Raw genomic sequence first — 15,381 nt, forward strand, 5'->3', positions numbered from 1 at the left:
AATTTCTTTGTTGAATTAAGGAATATTTGACAGTGGAAGAGAGGAGTGGGTGTTCATTAGAGTTCACCCTATGGAATAATGAGTTTGTACCCTGGCCACTTCAGGGAAATACATGGCTCAACAATGAACAGGCTTGGCTGTGGTAAACTCTGGGTGGTCCTTCTTGTCATCGGGCAACAGGGAGTACAAAAGGATCCTGCAAGGTCTCTCCAAGTGCCATGTGTTTCCTGGGAAGTGGTCAGGGTACAGGCTCAACACTCTATAGGGAATATATGCTCTGCCCCACAATAGAAAGGGAAATTCTATTTTAAATAACTTCAAAATGAAAAAAAACAAAAAAACCGAATCTGGGAGTCAATCTTCCAGGGCACATTCATGGTTTCTATAAATACAAATGCAAATAAAGAAGAAGCTAAATAATTGGAGAGATAATCATTGCTCGGGGTTGGGTTATATGAATATAATGAAAATGACAATACTACCTAAATTAATTTACATATTTATAAAACCACTGATGATTTTATATAGCTAGAAATAATAACATTCATTTGGAAGAGAAAGGTCTAGAAACTCAAGGGAAATAATGAAAAAAGGAGGAATGAACTCAAACTATACTATAAAGCAGCAATCATCAATGCATATATACACACACTCACACACACCCACACACAGAAGTCTACCACCAAAGAAACCACTTCCCTGTATCTACTTTCACTTACCAATGAAAATTATGTTGGACAGAAATCCTAACCTATTTCAAAATACAAAGAAAAAGAGTAGCCATATATCCTATCATCTATTTAGAAGGTGAAAACAAACTAGACAATAAATCAAATAAAAATCACCATCACCACTTTGTGTTCACAATCATGTAGAACCTGGCCAGGGTACAAATAAAATACTAGGGAAGAAAAGATTTGTTCTCCCAGAAACATCTCGAGTTTCACAATACTGCCCCCTCCAAAAAAGGGGTGGGGCAGGAGGAAACAGAGGCTAGAGTCTTAAGTGCAGTGAAACTGAGTGGCTTTTGGATTCTGCAGTCATTCAGAAGTCCCTGAGGACTGAGAGCTATTTTTAAATTGTTTAATTACAAACTTAACTATCAACAACCACAATAAAATAAGGAAGAAATTCCTCCCCACAAAATCCTTAGGCACAGCCAAAATGTATGATCAGAGTATTAGTCACTTTTGAAACATGTATAATGACATCTTTCTGGCTTGTTTTCTCATCCTCTCCAGTTATTGGCCACATCTATCCACAAATCCAACACCCAGGGCCTTTCCTCTTTTAGTACTTCACAGATATCAATTTGCTCCTTGGGCTGTCAGTCTGTTATCTCCTTTTTCCATGACTGCCCCACTTCCTTTGCTGGTCAAGAACATCCATTATAATATCTTTGGTGCCACTTCTCATTCAGGAGTCATCATTGGTGTTTCCCTGCAGACTGGTTATACCCACTATGCATTTTTTTCCATAGTCTTTAAATTTTTGTGTTACTTCTTCTAAGGGCACAATATTTCAGTTAGGCAGGCAGTCAACCAGCATTTATCAAGTGCATTCTATGTGTCAGGCACTGTGCTAAGTTCCAGGTAAGAAAGGCAAAAACACAATCCCTGTGTTTAGTCTCTTCTATTAGTCTAACATTCTAATGCAGAAGACAACATGCAAATAACTATGCATATACAAGATGTATACAGTGTAAATGGAAGGTAAATTCAGAAGGAAGATGGAGGAGGTGGGAAGGGGAAACAAGACAGAGCATGGAAGGATGTTGTAAGAAGACTGGAAATGTACAAAGGGACCAAGTTGTGGAATTCCAATTAGAAGATTATCTGGAAGTAATAGGGAGCCCTGGAGATGGAGGGGGGTGGGGGAAAGAGGGCACATTGTCAGACTTGCACTTTAGGAAAGCAACTTTTTTTTTTCATGACTTGCAACCATTAATATGAATGGGAAGGGGCAGCATGGTGGCTTAGTGGATAAAGCACCAGCCCTGGATTCAGGAGGACCTGAGTTCAAATTCGGCCTTTACACTTACTAGCTGTGTGACCCTGGGCAAGTCACTTAACCCTCACTGCCTGGCAATCCTATTCCTTTGGATTTCGACATCCTGTCCCCTTCCCCCACCTTTCCAGTTCCTTTTTATATAGTTTTCCCCCATTAGAATCTAAGCTCCTCGAGGGCAGGGACTATCCTTTTTGCTTAGCACAGTGTATAGTACACAGTAGGGGCTTAATAAATGACCTCCATGATTCCACTATGATCAAGAATCAGTACAGCAATCACAAGAATCAGTACAGCAATGTTCACGGAGCAGTTCAACTTCACATCTATTAGTTGCCCTTCTTTCCCTTTCATCTAAAAAAGCTCTCAGAATAAGTTGGGCCCACCTATAAGCTTGATCTCTTTACTCCTGCTTTTTGCTATATTCTAGGGCTGCTTGTCCTCTCCCACCTTCCTTCCCAAGGTTTTTTTAAGTACTCTAAACCAGAAGTGCCAACCATGTGACCAGCCCCACCTGACTGCAACACTCGCAAGTGTAGCCTGAACTAGATTAAAATGTAACTGGGAAATATTTAACAAAATCAATTAAAATACAGTAAAAGATAGACAAGATTCCATTTTAAAACTAAGTCAATCTGCGGCCCATAAGGAAGGAATGCTCATGTACCGATGCACCCCTGTTTCTATTTGAACTTGACAACACTACTGTAAACCACTGTCATTCTTGGCTTTCATTTTTCTCTGCTTGACAAGGAGATCAGGTATCTGTTGTCACAGGAAGCCTCTAGGGTCCTCTGGCAACTATTTTCGATCGCTTAAATTTCTTTCTGGGCTAGTGATCTCCATCTTTACTTTCTATCCATTTCCATTTTTCAAAGTCAGCAGCTAGTTTAAAATGGATATAGTTGGAGCCGTTCTAATTGCCAATAGTATCTTTTCATCTTGAACCTTCCTTATAATTTGGTATTGATCTTGACCTTTGCTCTCAGCAGTTGACAGTCTGACTGCACACAGCCAGCTGCTTTGGAAATAAGCCCTGTATCAGTAACCAGTTGTTTCCTGTCTAATGAGATATGGTTAATTTAATTCTTTCTGATATTATTCAGTGTACTCTTCTTGAGGAAAATACTGAAACATGAAAAGGCTTCTAAAAACGGATAAAGAGGGAACAGCTAGGTGGTGCAGTGGATAAAGCACTGGCCCTGGAGTCAGGAGGACCTGAGTTCAAACCCAGCCTCAGACATTTGGCACTTACTAGCTGGGTGACCCTGGGCAAGTCACTTAACCCTCATTGCCCTGCAAAAAAAACCCCACCAAAAAACAAACAAAAAAGGAAGTAGAACAGAGCAGGCAGAATAATTTACACTATGACCACAAGAAATGTAAATAAGTTTTAAATTTTTTTCAATGAACAACTATGTGTGTGCGCTCGCTCTCTCTCTCTCTCTCTCTCTCTCTCTCTCTCTCTCTCTCTCTCTCTCTCTCTCTCTCTCTCTCTCTCTCCCCCCCCCCACCTCCCAATTGAAAAAAGTAATCCTTGTAACAAATACTCAGAATCAAGCAAAACAAATTCCTGTATTGCCCCCACCCAGAAATCTATGTTTCATTCTGCATCATTCATATCCCCTGTCAGGAAGTGGATAGTATGTTTGTAAATTAAAATAACAATGGAAGGCAACTGAAATCAGGTGCCAAGTGCAATGACCAATCTTGGTTCCAGAGACCAGAAAGGGGCGTGGGTGTGGAATGAAGCATATAATCTGGGCACAATCACTATGTTGGGCAATTTTGCTTAAATAGTTTTCTTTATATAGGGGAAAACTCAGGGGCAGCTAGGTGGCACAGTGGATAGAGCACCGGCCCTGGAGTCAGGAGTACCTGAGTTCAAATCCGGCCTCAGACACTTAACACATACTTACTAGCTGTGTGACCTTGGGCAAGTCACTTAACCCCAATTGCCTCACTAAAAAAAATAATAATAATAATATATAGGGGAAAACTCAATAGGGCAGGAGAGTATGTAAATCATGATGTAAAATACCCAAAAAAGCATCAAGAAAAAAACTTTGTAGATATTCATGATACAGAGATGTGAGGTTCCAAAGAGTCTATTAAGCTTTTAGTGAAATCTGAAAACATGTTTTTTGTTGTACTCACCTGTGCCTTACACTGATGTCACCTAGTACCAAAGAAAATGGTGACCTTACTTGGAGGGCCTTGTCGAATTCTGTAGAGAATTTCTTTAATTTTTCAACCTCTGCCACAGATATTATTAGTGCATCTGCTATACTTCTGTCCATGGTGCTCAGTTGGCTTGCACTCAACATGAACTTGGCAAGGCCGGTTGACCAAATGTCTCAGGAAATGCCACACATCTAGTAGCCTTTAAATGATTGATTAAATCAGCTCCAACACTTACTTTATTCATTCCTCTGGTTACAATGACATTGAGAATAACAATATGGTTGTGGTTTAATTCTTTATGTGGGTGGATCAACTTACTGGTCAGGGGACCAAGATTGCACATGGATCCTGCCAACAGTTAAGACTATTGTTTGTAGATGATGGAAAACCTGTTATTCTTAGCACCCTATGCCACCATCAGTGCAAGGACTGTATTTTTGTTTTGTTTTGTTTTTTTTGTTTTGCGGGGCAATGGGGGTTAAGTGACTTGCCCAGGGTCACACAGCTAGTTAAGTGTCAAGTGTCTGAGGCCGGATTTGAACTCAGGGAGTCCTGAATCCAGGGCCGGTGTTTATCCACTGCGCCACCTAGCTGCCCCCAAGGACTGTATTTTTAAGTGCCTGAGGTGGGATTTGAACCTCGCTCTTCCTGACTCTGGGTTCAACACTTTCTCCATTACACCACACTGCCTCTCAGCCAGGGTCCTTAAGCAATCTTTCAAAATGCCAGATATGTCACTTCCTCACCATGAGGAGGCCTCCACAATCAAAGAACAGCTCTGGTGGTCACTGAAGACAAAGACATTTATGTGAAAACGCCTCTGCTACAGTCTTTGACCCTCTGCTGCAACACAAGCCGCTTAAAAAAATAATAATCTGGACCCATGATTTCATCAGTATAGGAAATTCCCAGCATAGAATCTCCCTCCACTGATGCAGATTAGCAATTATAGTTTTAGAAGGTTACCAGGGACACTGAGAGGTTAAGTGACTTGCCCCAGGTCACACAGTTAGTAGGCCTCAGGCAGGATTGGAACCTGATATTTCAGACTCCACTCAGTCCTTCAGCAGTCACATCATGCTGCTACTTAACTGATTACAAAATAAATTCCTATGTGCTATGGAAATCAGAATTTTCTGGCATTAAAATGAGCTTTTACTTTTTTAAAAATTCATTAAAAAAAAAAAATGTTAGGGGCAGGGGCAGCTAGGTGGCGCAGTGCATAGAGCACTGGCCCTGGAGTCAGGAGGACCTGAGTTCAAATCTGGCCTCAGACACTTAACACTTACTAGCTGTGTGACCCTGGGCAAGTCACTTAACCCCCGTTTCCTCACTTAAAAAAAATTAATTAAAAATTTAAAAAAATTTAAAATGTTGAGTTCCAAATTCTCTCCCTCATTTCTTGCCCCTCTTCCACCCATTTAGAAAGCAAACAATATGATATCAATTATGCATGTGAAGTCGTACCCAAAAAAGTGCTTTTACAAAAAGCAGTATCACAAGGTATCTTTCATTACAATAATCGATTTCCCAACTCTCAGCAAGGTAAACCTTAAACCTGCTTTGTATACCCAGAGTCTCAGTCTTGTAACATTTTTCATCTTCCTGGCTATGTTGTAAAATAAGGGATGGAGGAGGCAAGACATAGACCAGTATTTTAAGAGGATGCCTGGAAGGACACTTAGAGCGATATCTTAGGTGGAGGTAGGGGGAATCTCACCAACCCAGTTGTACAAATATGCTGGTTTGCCAGCTAGAGAGATATTTACAAAAATATTCTTGGGGGGGGGGGGGGAGAGGAGAAGATCTTTGCATCTAATTTCACTGATAACAGAAACTCAGGGTATATTGGGAATTAATGCAGATATAAGACCAGAAGCCATTCCCCAATGGATAAAGTGGTCAAAAATATTAATTAACAGTTCCTAAAAGAATTGCACACTATTAATAACCACATAAAAGGCTGCTCCAAATCACTAAGAATAAGATGTAAACCAAAACAACTCAGATTTTACCTCATACCTAGCAGATTGTCAAAGGATGACAAACAAGGCAAAGTCAATGTTGGAGAGGCTATAGAAAAACAGGCACGCCAATATACTGTTGGTGGAGCTGTAATCTGATCAAACCACTCTAGAATGTAATTTAGAGTTATACTAAGAGTGACTAAAACGTTCATACCCTTTGACCCAGAGATCCCAATACTAGGCAAATATAACAGAAATCAAAGACAGAAAGAAAGGTCCCACAGACACCAAAATATTCATAGCAGCACTTTTTTAGATAGCAAGTAGATGCCCATTTATTGAGGGAATGGTTAAACAAATCATAATATATGAATATAATTAAGATATTGCTGCTGTATAAGAAATATAGAAAGAATTCCAAGAACCATGAAAAGACTTATATGAACTGATGCAGAATAAATTAAGCAGAAATAGTATGATGCACACAATGACCACAATGTAAACAAGAAATATCAATAAATAAATAAATGATTTTGAAAAATAAAAAAGATCAGGATGACATATAGTTATAATGACAAAGTTTGGGCCCAGAGAAGAATGAATAAAATATGCTTTCTTCCCCTCTTTGAAGAAGTGAAGAACTAATGTAGGGTAAAATATTGTATATATTTTCAGACAGTGTTGTCATACTGATTTTGCTGAGCATTTTTTTCCTCTTTTGTTACAAAGTGTTTCTGTGTGTAACAAAGAATAGATTATTAGATAGGAAAGAGGTAAGGGTTATATTGAGAAATGAGGATAAGCTAAAAATGAAACTCAAATGGAGCAATGATTTCATTAATTGGCAGATTCCCTCCCATAATACCTTATTAATTAATTTTTAAATGTCATTTCAGGCCATCTTCTTTAAATAAGTTACCATATCAACCAAGCAGTCTATCAACAAGTAGTTATTAAGTAACTAAATAAATGATAGCATTTGGGATAGAGGGCACCAAAAGTTAGAGGGATCAGGAAAAACTTCATGCAGAAGATGCATTTAAAAAGCATCTTATCAGAAGAGAGAGATTCTATGAGACAGAAGTAAGAAAGTAATGTACTCTAAGCATATGACATGGTCTCTGCAAAGGCACGGAGATGGGAGGTGGGTTGTCATGTGAAAAGAAAAGAGAAAATCAGTTTAGCTAGAGTACAGAGGATAGGAAGGTTGGGGCCAGGTGTTGAAGGGCTTTAAAAGCTAAGCAGGAGGGGGCAGCTAGGTGGCGCAGTGTTAAAGCACTGGCCTTGGATTCAGGAGGACCTGAGTTCAAATCCAGCCTTAGACACTTGACACTTAACTAGCTGTGTGACCCTGGACAAGTCACTTAACCCTCATTGCCCTGCAAAAATTTAAAAAAAAAAAAAAGCTAAGCAGGAGGGGCAGCTAGGTAGCACAGTGGATAGAGCACCGGCCCTGGATTCAGGAGGACCTGAGTTCAAAGCCAGCCTCAGACACTTGACACTTACTAGCTGTGTGACCCTGGGCAAGTCACTTAACCCCCATTGCCTCAGGGAAAAGGAAAAAAAAAGCTAAGCAGGAGTCTATATTTCTAACCTAGAGGCAGGAGGAAGTCACTGCAGTTGGCTGAATATAAGAATCACATGGTCAGATCTACACTTGAAGAAAATGGCTTTGGGAACACTGGAGTAGGGAGAGATTATGGTAATAATCTAAGAGGGAGATGATGAGAGCTTAAATTAAGGTGGTAGCTGTGTGAATGGGGAGAAGAGGTCCAATGTAGAAATAGAGAACTGACTGGACACGTTGGGTAAGGAAAAATAAAGAGTCTGGGATAAAGCCAAGGTTAAAAACCTGAGAAATTGGGAGGATGGTGGTACCTTCCACAAAAATGGGGAAGTTTGGAAGAGGGTAGCGTTTGAGCAGAAAGATGATTGCTGCTTTGAATGTTGAGTTTTGAGCTATCTCTGGAATATCCAGTTTGAAATACTTAGTAGGCAATTACTGATGTGAGATTGAAGCTCAAGAAAGAGACAGGCTGGATAGATAGATGTAGGGGTTATCTGCAGAGATGATAAGGTCACCGAGAGAGACTGCCAAGAGAGAAGAGAAAGCCTAAAACAGAAGCCCAGAGAATATGCCCAAATAGGGGGCATGATGTGGGAATGATAAGCCAAAAAAGGAGGAGAACCAGGAGAGAATAATGTCATGAAAATCCAGAAAAGACAGATACCAAGGAGGAGAGGGGGTGTGAACAATGTCAACTGTAGCAGATGGCTGAAAAGAAGGAGAACTGAGAAAAGACCATCATATTTGGGGATTTGGGAAGAGTTCACTGGTAACTTTGGAGAAAGTAATTTCAATTGAGTGATGAGGTCAGAAGACAAATTGCTAAGGGTTTAGGAGTAAATGAGAAAGGACAGAAGTGTGGACAGCTTTTTTCTAGGAGTTTGGCTGAGAAAGGGAAGGGAGGTATAAAACAATATCTTGAGGGGATGGTCAGGTCTAGTGAAGGTTTTTTATGAGTGATGTGGGCTTGATTGAAAGCAAGAGAAGAAAAGGGTAGATAGGCAGAAGATGAAGACTTAAATAAGAGGATATAAGGAAGAAATGGGAGCATGCACGCATGTAGGAGATTGGTCTTGGCAAGGAGAAGGGTCACCTCTTTTTCAGAGGCCAAGGGAATTGAAATCTTATACCAGCCATCTCTTGGTATCTCAGGCAAGGTTTGGTGAATAAATCACTTTCTTTTATAATCACAATTTCAAGCCTGACTCAAGAATTCTTAACTATCAGTGGGGGCTTTGAGCCAAAAATTGAGGATACTAAATAGGCCTTCATCTTTAAACATGATGATGTGATAAGATGCAAGAAAAAAAAAATGTACCTTTCATTTGAGTGCTTATGACTAAACCAGAAAAAGAGCAGGAAGAAGGGGAGGGAGAACAGAATTCATTTAAGTCTAATGAGCTTTTTCAGTCAGGATTATTACAAAGATTTGGCACCAAGAGAAATTTGCATATTGTAGAATTTTCCAAGTTTCTGTAGATTTCAGGAATATTAAAGAATAATTTATCTAAAGAAAGAGAAACAAGCCCCTCTCCTCAAAAGCATAAATACAAATCCATGGTCAGGCCCATTCAATAAAAAAGTCTCGGAAATGAATTAAATCAACTCACCTTGGAGGACACAATCCGGTTATCACAAAACTTCTCTGCAATGTATGCATCTGTTTCTTGGGCTCGATGGTGACCAACATGTATGGTTCGAGTGCCAACTCGCTGCTCTTCCCCTCCGCACTAAGCAACAGAAGAGAAAAATGTGGTAAGCTTCTCATAACATATTTTCATGTTTACTGAGCTGAGGTATTAGGTCTCTGTGTTTTGCTCTGGTCATTGGTTTTTGTTAGGTTTGGGGGGTCAGGGCAAGGTGTTTGGCATTTTTTTTAAAGATAATTCAATATTCTCAAGTCTCAGTCACTGACTTAAGAATGTCAAGTAAATTACTTTTCTCAGCAATACAAGATAGTTCCAAAGGACTCATGGTGGAAAATGCTCTCCAAATCCAGAAAAGGGAAACTGTGGAATCTAGATGCAGATTCAACCACACTATTTCTATTTTTTTTCTTTTTTTGAGGTTTTTCTTTTTGCTCTGATTCTTCTTACATAGCATGACTAATGCAGAAGTATGTTTAATGTGATTGTACATATATAACCTATATCAGATTGCTTGCTGTCTTGAGGAGGGAGGAGGGAGGGAAGGGAGGGAAAAAAATTTAAAACTAGAAATCTTATAAAAACAAATGTTGAAAACTATCTCTACGTGTAACTGGAAAATAATAATATACTGTTATAAAAAAGAATGTCAAGTAAAATAAAATAGTTCTTTTGTTTGTTTTAAAGAGTTTATCCTCAGTCAATGGTTCAGTGACCTCCTCTGATGCAAACAGACTCAAACACATTGATGGATGTGATCTCACTGATATAGGTACACCCATTCCAAAGAAACAGCTCACTAACCTATCTATGCCTACCACCAGTGTCATGTTCATCTTTGTTCTCCTATATGTTTACCCCAGTGGGACCCAACCAGAGCACCAGGAGCCTTCTTCAGGTTTTGTGGATGTTGTAAGGATAACCACAGAACATGTGGGCAATCTGGCCATTATTACTTCTCTACTATATGACCAGCACATCTTGGATGCACATTCTGGTTCCACATTACAATTTAAATGAGTTTAATTTCAATCTAGGACCTGTCAGTCATTTCTTCTTAGATTAGTTTTCCCACTTGACCTTGGGGAAAATCAAACTGTATATATATCCCCTTTAATTTGAAGGCAGATTACATTGAAGTAATACTAGTACTCCAATATAGCTCTGATTTCAGTGATAATGTGGACATTTCTTTCAGTGATGAAGACTGCAACCCATCTATGCCTTCCCAGCCTGGGTGACTCTTGTCCAAATACTCTCACAAGATCACCATAGGAGGTCCATCCAATGTACTGTAACCCTTCCTCACTTTTTTTAATATTTGGAGTTTTTTGAAGGCAAAGGCCGGGGGCGGGGAAGAGATTAAGTGACTTGCCCAGAATCACACAGCTAATAAGTGTATATGAGGCTGGATTTGAACTCAGGTCCTCTTGACTCCAGGGTTTATGCTCTATCCACTATGCCACCTTACTTGCCCCTGGCCTTCCTCAATCACCTTGCCTCCCCAGAAAACTTCTGAGCTGGGGCCCTCTTCTCCCTATTGGTGATCTCCTCCCTGGTGCCACCATTTTGGGATGGTCCCCAGCCATGCTCCATCTCACTCTCTCAATTCTCTCCAGACTCCCCATTCTTTTCTTTGCCAGTCATGTTGCTCTCTACCAGAGGTATCCTTCATCATCTTCTTCCTCCTCCTCCTTTTCCCTGGTTTCTAACACCTCTTTACATGTTTTCTTCTCTCCTTATAATATAAGCTCCTTGGAAACAGGAACTATCTTGTGTGCTTGTGTTTATACCCCCAGTAGTCTATCTACCTATCTACCTATCCATCATCTCATTTTTTTTCAATCTCTATCTACCTATCTCTATTTTACTCTCTCTCAGTCTATCTTTCTGTCTCATTCTATCTCTATCTATCTATCTATCCATCCATCCAGAGGATATCAGTGGAGTACCTAGGCTATCCATCAGGCATGCCTTGCTCTTGTGACATAACTAGACCATCTTCTATTTTTGCTCATCTATTTCCTGGAAGACATCTTTTACACTGTTTCTTCTTCATCATTCTTTGCTTGAACTGCATTTCAGCCTGCCTGCTCACATCTACCAAGCACCTCTCCATGACCCTTTAGGGAATCCTCAATTTAAATTCTTCAGAAACTGTAATGTCCCATGACTAGCAGCTCAACACCACCAGAAGACTATTCATATTGATTAGTGTTGAGGAAAACCTCATGATAAACTTTACCCCTGATGGACAGTAAAAGAAGCAATTATTTCCAAGCCCATAAGCACTGCCTAGCTAGGAAGCTACTACTTGGAAAAGGAATAATCCCATCCTTATTAATGGAGCAATCAGATGCTTCTCCAAAGAAATCATTATAATTCGTGGGCTTTGAAGGAAAGCAATCCCATGGGGATCAATCACAATCTATTGTGTTTCATCTCTCTTTGAAACTACCTTTCTCTGATTTCTTTCCCATGTTTTTAAATCAGGCTTGTTGATTATTTAGCAACAGGACTTGAGATAAACTGGAAAAAACAGAGACCTGGACATCTGGAGACTGAGGGGGTCTATTCTTAGCTTAGATACTGATCTCCACTGTGGTTTTGCTCAGCTCTCCATAAATTGGGATGGGGCTACATTTCCCTCAAGTGTTACAGCAAGTAGTTAAGAAAGACTGTCATTAGAGCTTAGTCCAATGGAGGGAACACTGGCCCTTGGGCTGGCCTCAAGCTTTGTCACTTATTACTAATTGTATGAGCCTCAATAAATCATGCCACCTCTCTGATTTTCAGTTCTCCCATCTATAAAATTGGCTTTGGGGGGGGGCCTACTAGATAGCCAGCCTCTAAAAGTCCCTTCTGTTAATATGAATGTATGGATTACCTGGATTTGATGGAGGTACCTTATTATCCAAAAGAATTTTTTGTTTTGTGGGGTAATGAGGGTTAAGTGACTTGCCCAGGGTCACATAGCTAGTGTCAAGTGTCTGAGGTCGAATTTGAACTCAGGTCCTCCTGAATCCAGGGCCGGTGCTCTATCCACTGCGCCACCTAGCTGCCCCCTCAAAAGTATTTTTTATGAAACCCTGGCTTAATAGGAGCATAATTTCCTTCAACTGAACTCCAAACTGAACCCAGATAGCTAGCAAATAAAAGTCCCTACCTGGTTATTTCTTTCCTCAGGATAGTAAGTCCCTATCTTATGGGGACAACTGGGCATCCTCATCCTTGCCAAACTCCTTTTTGTAATTCTGGAATCTTATCGTGGTGCTTCATTATTTCTTCCATACTTGTTATAACTGAAATTGTTAAAACTGCTTTGCATTACATCCATTCTGGCTATAATATTTGCTTTTGGGTTGATTTGTATCATGCTAATGAAACAGACAACACCCTGTAACCAGTGAACAAAAAAAGATCCTTATATGGCCTCAGAAAGAGGGAGTCTCTGAGCTGCTTTTTAGGAAGGGGTCTCCACATGATCATGTTTCTTTCTTCTTGGGACAAATAAACTGGTATGTTTTTCCAGTCTGTCTCTGATCTGGTTTTAGCCATGTTCTCTGATCTGTTTTTTTGGTAGGAGGACAGGCATGCAAACAAATTGTAGGAAATATTATAAAACTAATTTCTCTGATCTGTTTATTATTTTTTTGTAGGAGACAGGCAAATAAAAACTATAGTTTTTAACACTTTCAACCCTAAACTCTGTAATGCTAGCGTAATACCAAGGGTAAGATATAATCAACAAGAGCTAGTATTTATATCTCTTTATGGGCAGCTAGGTGGCGCAATGGGTACAGCACCAGGACTGGAGTCAGGAAGAGGAGTCTTCCTGAGTTCAAATCCTGCCTCAGATGCTTACTAACTGGGTGACCCTGGGCAAGTCACTTCAACCTGTTTGCCTCAGTTTCCTCATCTGTCATATGAGCTAGAGAAGGAAATGGCAAACCACTCCAATATCTTTGCCAAGAAAACCCCCAGTGGGGTCACAAAGAGTTGGGCATGACTGAAAAAAAACGACTAAACTACAACATATTATCACTTTAAGGTTTGCAAAGCACTTTACAATTATTATCTGATTTGATCTTCACAACAACCCTGGGAGGTAGGTGCCCATTAATGCCCATTTTTACAGCTGGAGAATCTGAGGCAGATAGATGTTAAGTGATTTGTCCAGGGTTACACAGTGAACAAATGTCTGAAACTGGATTTCAGCCAGTGCTTCAGACTTCTATCCATAACCCTCTCTCCTCTGTGACTTCAAGGAAGTCTTAAATAATAGTTGACATTTATATAGTACGTTTTGGTAAAAAGACCTTAGGGGGCAGCTAGGTGGCACAATGGATAAAGCACTGGCCTCGGATTCAGGAGGAACTGAGTTCAAATCCAGCCTCAGACACTTGACACTAGCTGTGTGACCCTGGGCAAGTCACTTAACCCTTGTAGCCCCGCAAAAAACAAAAAACAAAAAACAAAAACAAAACAAAAAAAGACCTTACCTATATAATCTTAGCCGCTACCTCTAACGGCCCTATGCCTTGTCAGTGGGAAGATAATTAGCCCATTTTACTGAAGGAAAAACTGAGACTCAGACTGCTGAGGCAGATTTCCTTCCCCTGGTTATGGAATTCCCAAGCAGCTCCAATCCCAGTGTTTTCATCCCTAAACCTTCATGTCCACAATTCCACTATGACCTTTTCGAGGCATAATACCAAGCAAACTAACTCTAACTACACCAATTTTAATTTAAAAAAAAAAAAACTTTTCGTGTGGTCGTGTAGGATTTTCATCCTTTTTAGTCACTTTTAGAAATGTGACCTTTTGTTTTGTTTTTTAAACCATCTCCTTCCCCCTCCAAAACTTATTATCTTATACAGAAATATCTGTGGCTAAAAAAATTACCCGCATTTTCCATATCTCTGGTTGTATTCTAGGCTATGGTCTCATGCCTCATGTACATACTGTCCTAGAAAATGTTCCTTACTCTAAAGAAAATAAAGGGCACCTTTGACTTGATTATATGAAAGGTTGGGGGGGAGGGGGGGGGGACATGGGCACCAAGATCTCCATGTCCACGGAGGAAACCATTGAAAAGGAAATGGATGTTAATGAAACTTGGAAGAATATGAATGAGGAGTGCTTGCGGGCTATCAGGAAATCTTTAAGGAGAACAAATATGCATCAGCTCAGCCTGACTAGGACAATTACCTAACCAGAGGCAAGGGCCTGGAACCGCCTTCCTAGGATGGTAGTAGTCTGTGATTCTAAAATGAAACATTGCTGGCTGCCGTCTCCAAAAAGATTCTTGTCTCCTTTGGGACTGGGGTGGGGATGCAGTTGGGGGCACAGAGAGAAGGGCATTCTGGTCTAATGGTAGGGAAAGGCAACTTTTCAAGAACAAGGGGACTTGCTTAGCAAGTCAACGGGGCCCAGCATGTCTGACATTCCCAGATGTGTGGTGTCCTAGGCAGATAAGGTCTTCTCGCTCCACTTGGCAACAGGAAATCATCGAAATTATTACCTCTAACTTTCTGTGCCCCTTCTCTGAATTGAGGCAAAGGTCAAGTCTACATGGAGCAGCTGGAGTGAGGACATATCTGATTTCAAAGGGAGAAAAAAAAATCACTCTTTAGTGTTTCACCTACAAGTGGCCACACTCCCATGGCTCAGCCCCAGGAAAAGCTGTTTAGTATGCCAGTTGTGAGGCCATTTCTATAGACTGCATCCTGGGAGGGAACAAGCCCGGCAGGTCCTACAAAGTGAGGCAGAGTACTCTGAATACAAAACTTTGGAAACCCCACTAAGTTGGATTTTCCCAACTTGTATCTGCTCAGGGAAAGTGTGGATTCAGAGCCTGAAGAAGTCAACCTGCCTGTGTGGCCCAAACCTTGCATTTTACAAGAGGAAACAGAACCTTAGGGGTGTTGATCGCAGAGCTAGGGCTAAGTCATCTTGGCCAGCAGAAGGAGAAATTGAGGCCCAGCCTGAGGTCATACAGCAATTCAAA

At 40.5% G+C, this 15,381-nt stretch overlaps 1 protein-coding gene across 5 annotated transcripts in view; it reads right to left on the reverse strand.

Annotated features, from left to right (window-relative positions):
• The window catches only part of ATP11C (ATPase phospholipid transporting 11C), a 225,721-nt gene that overhangs the window by 130,457 nt on the left and 79,883 nt on the right, over positions 1-15,381 (reverse strand). For all 5 annotated transcript variants that reach the window (XM_043974013.1, XM_043974011.1, XM_043974010.1 and 2 more), the window contains exon 2: positions 9,336-9,455. In XM_043974013.1, coding sequence (XP_043829948.1) covers positions 9,336-9,455 — 120 coding nt within the window. The remainder of the gene's footprint in view (positions 1-9,335; positions 9,456-15,381) is intronic.

This window comes from Dromiciops gliroides, chromosome X (assembly GCF_019393635.1).
Source record: "Dromiciops gliroides isolate mDroGli1 chromosome X, mDroGli1.pri, whole genome shotgun sequence".
Taxonomy (NCBI): Eukaryota; Metazoa; Chordata; class Mammalia; order Microbiotheria; family Microbiotheriidae; genus Dromiciops; species Dromiciops gliroides.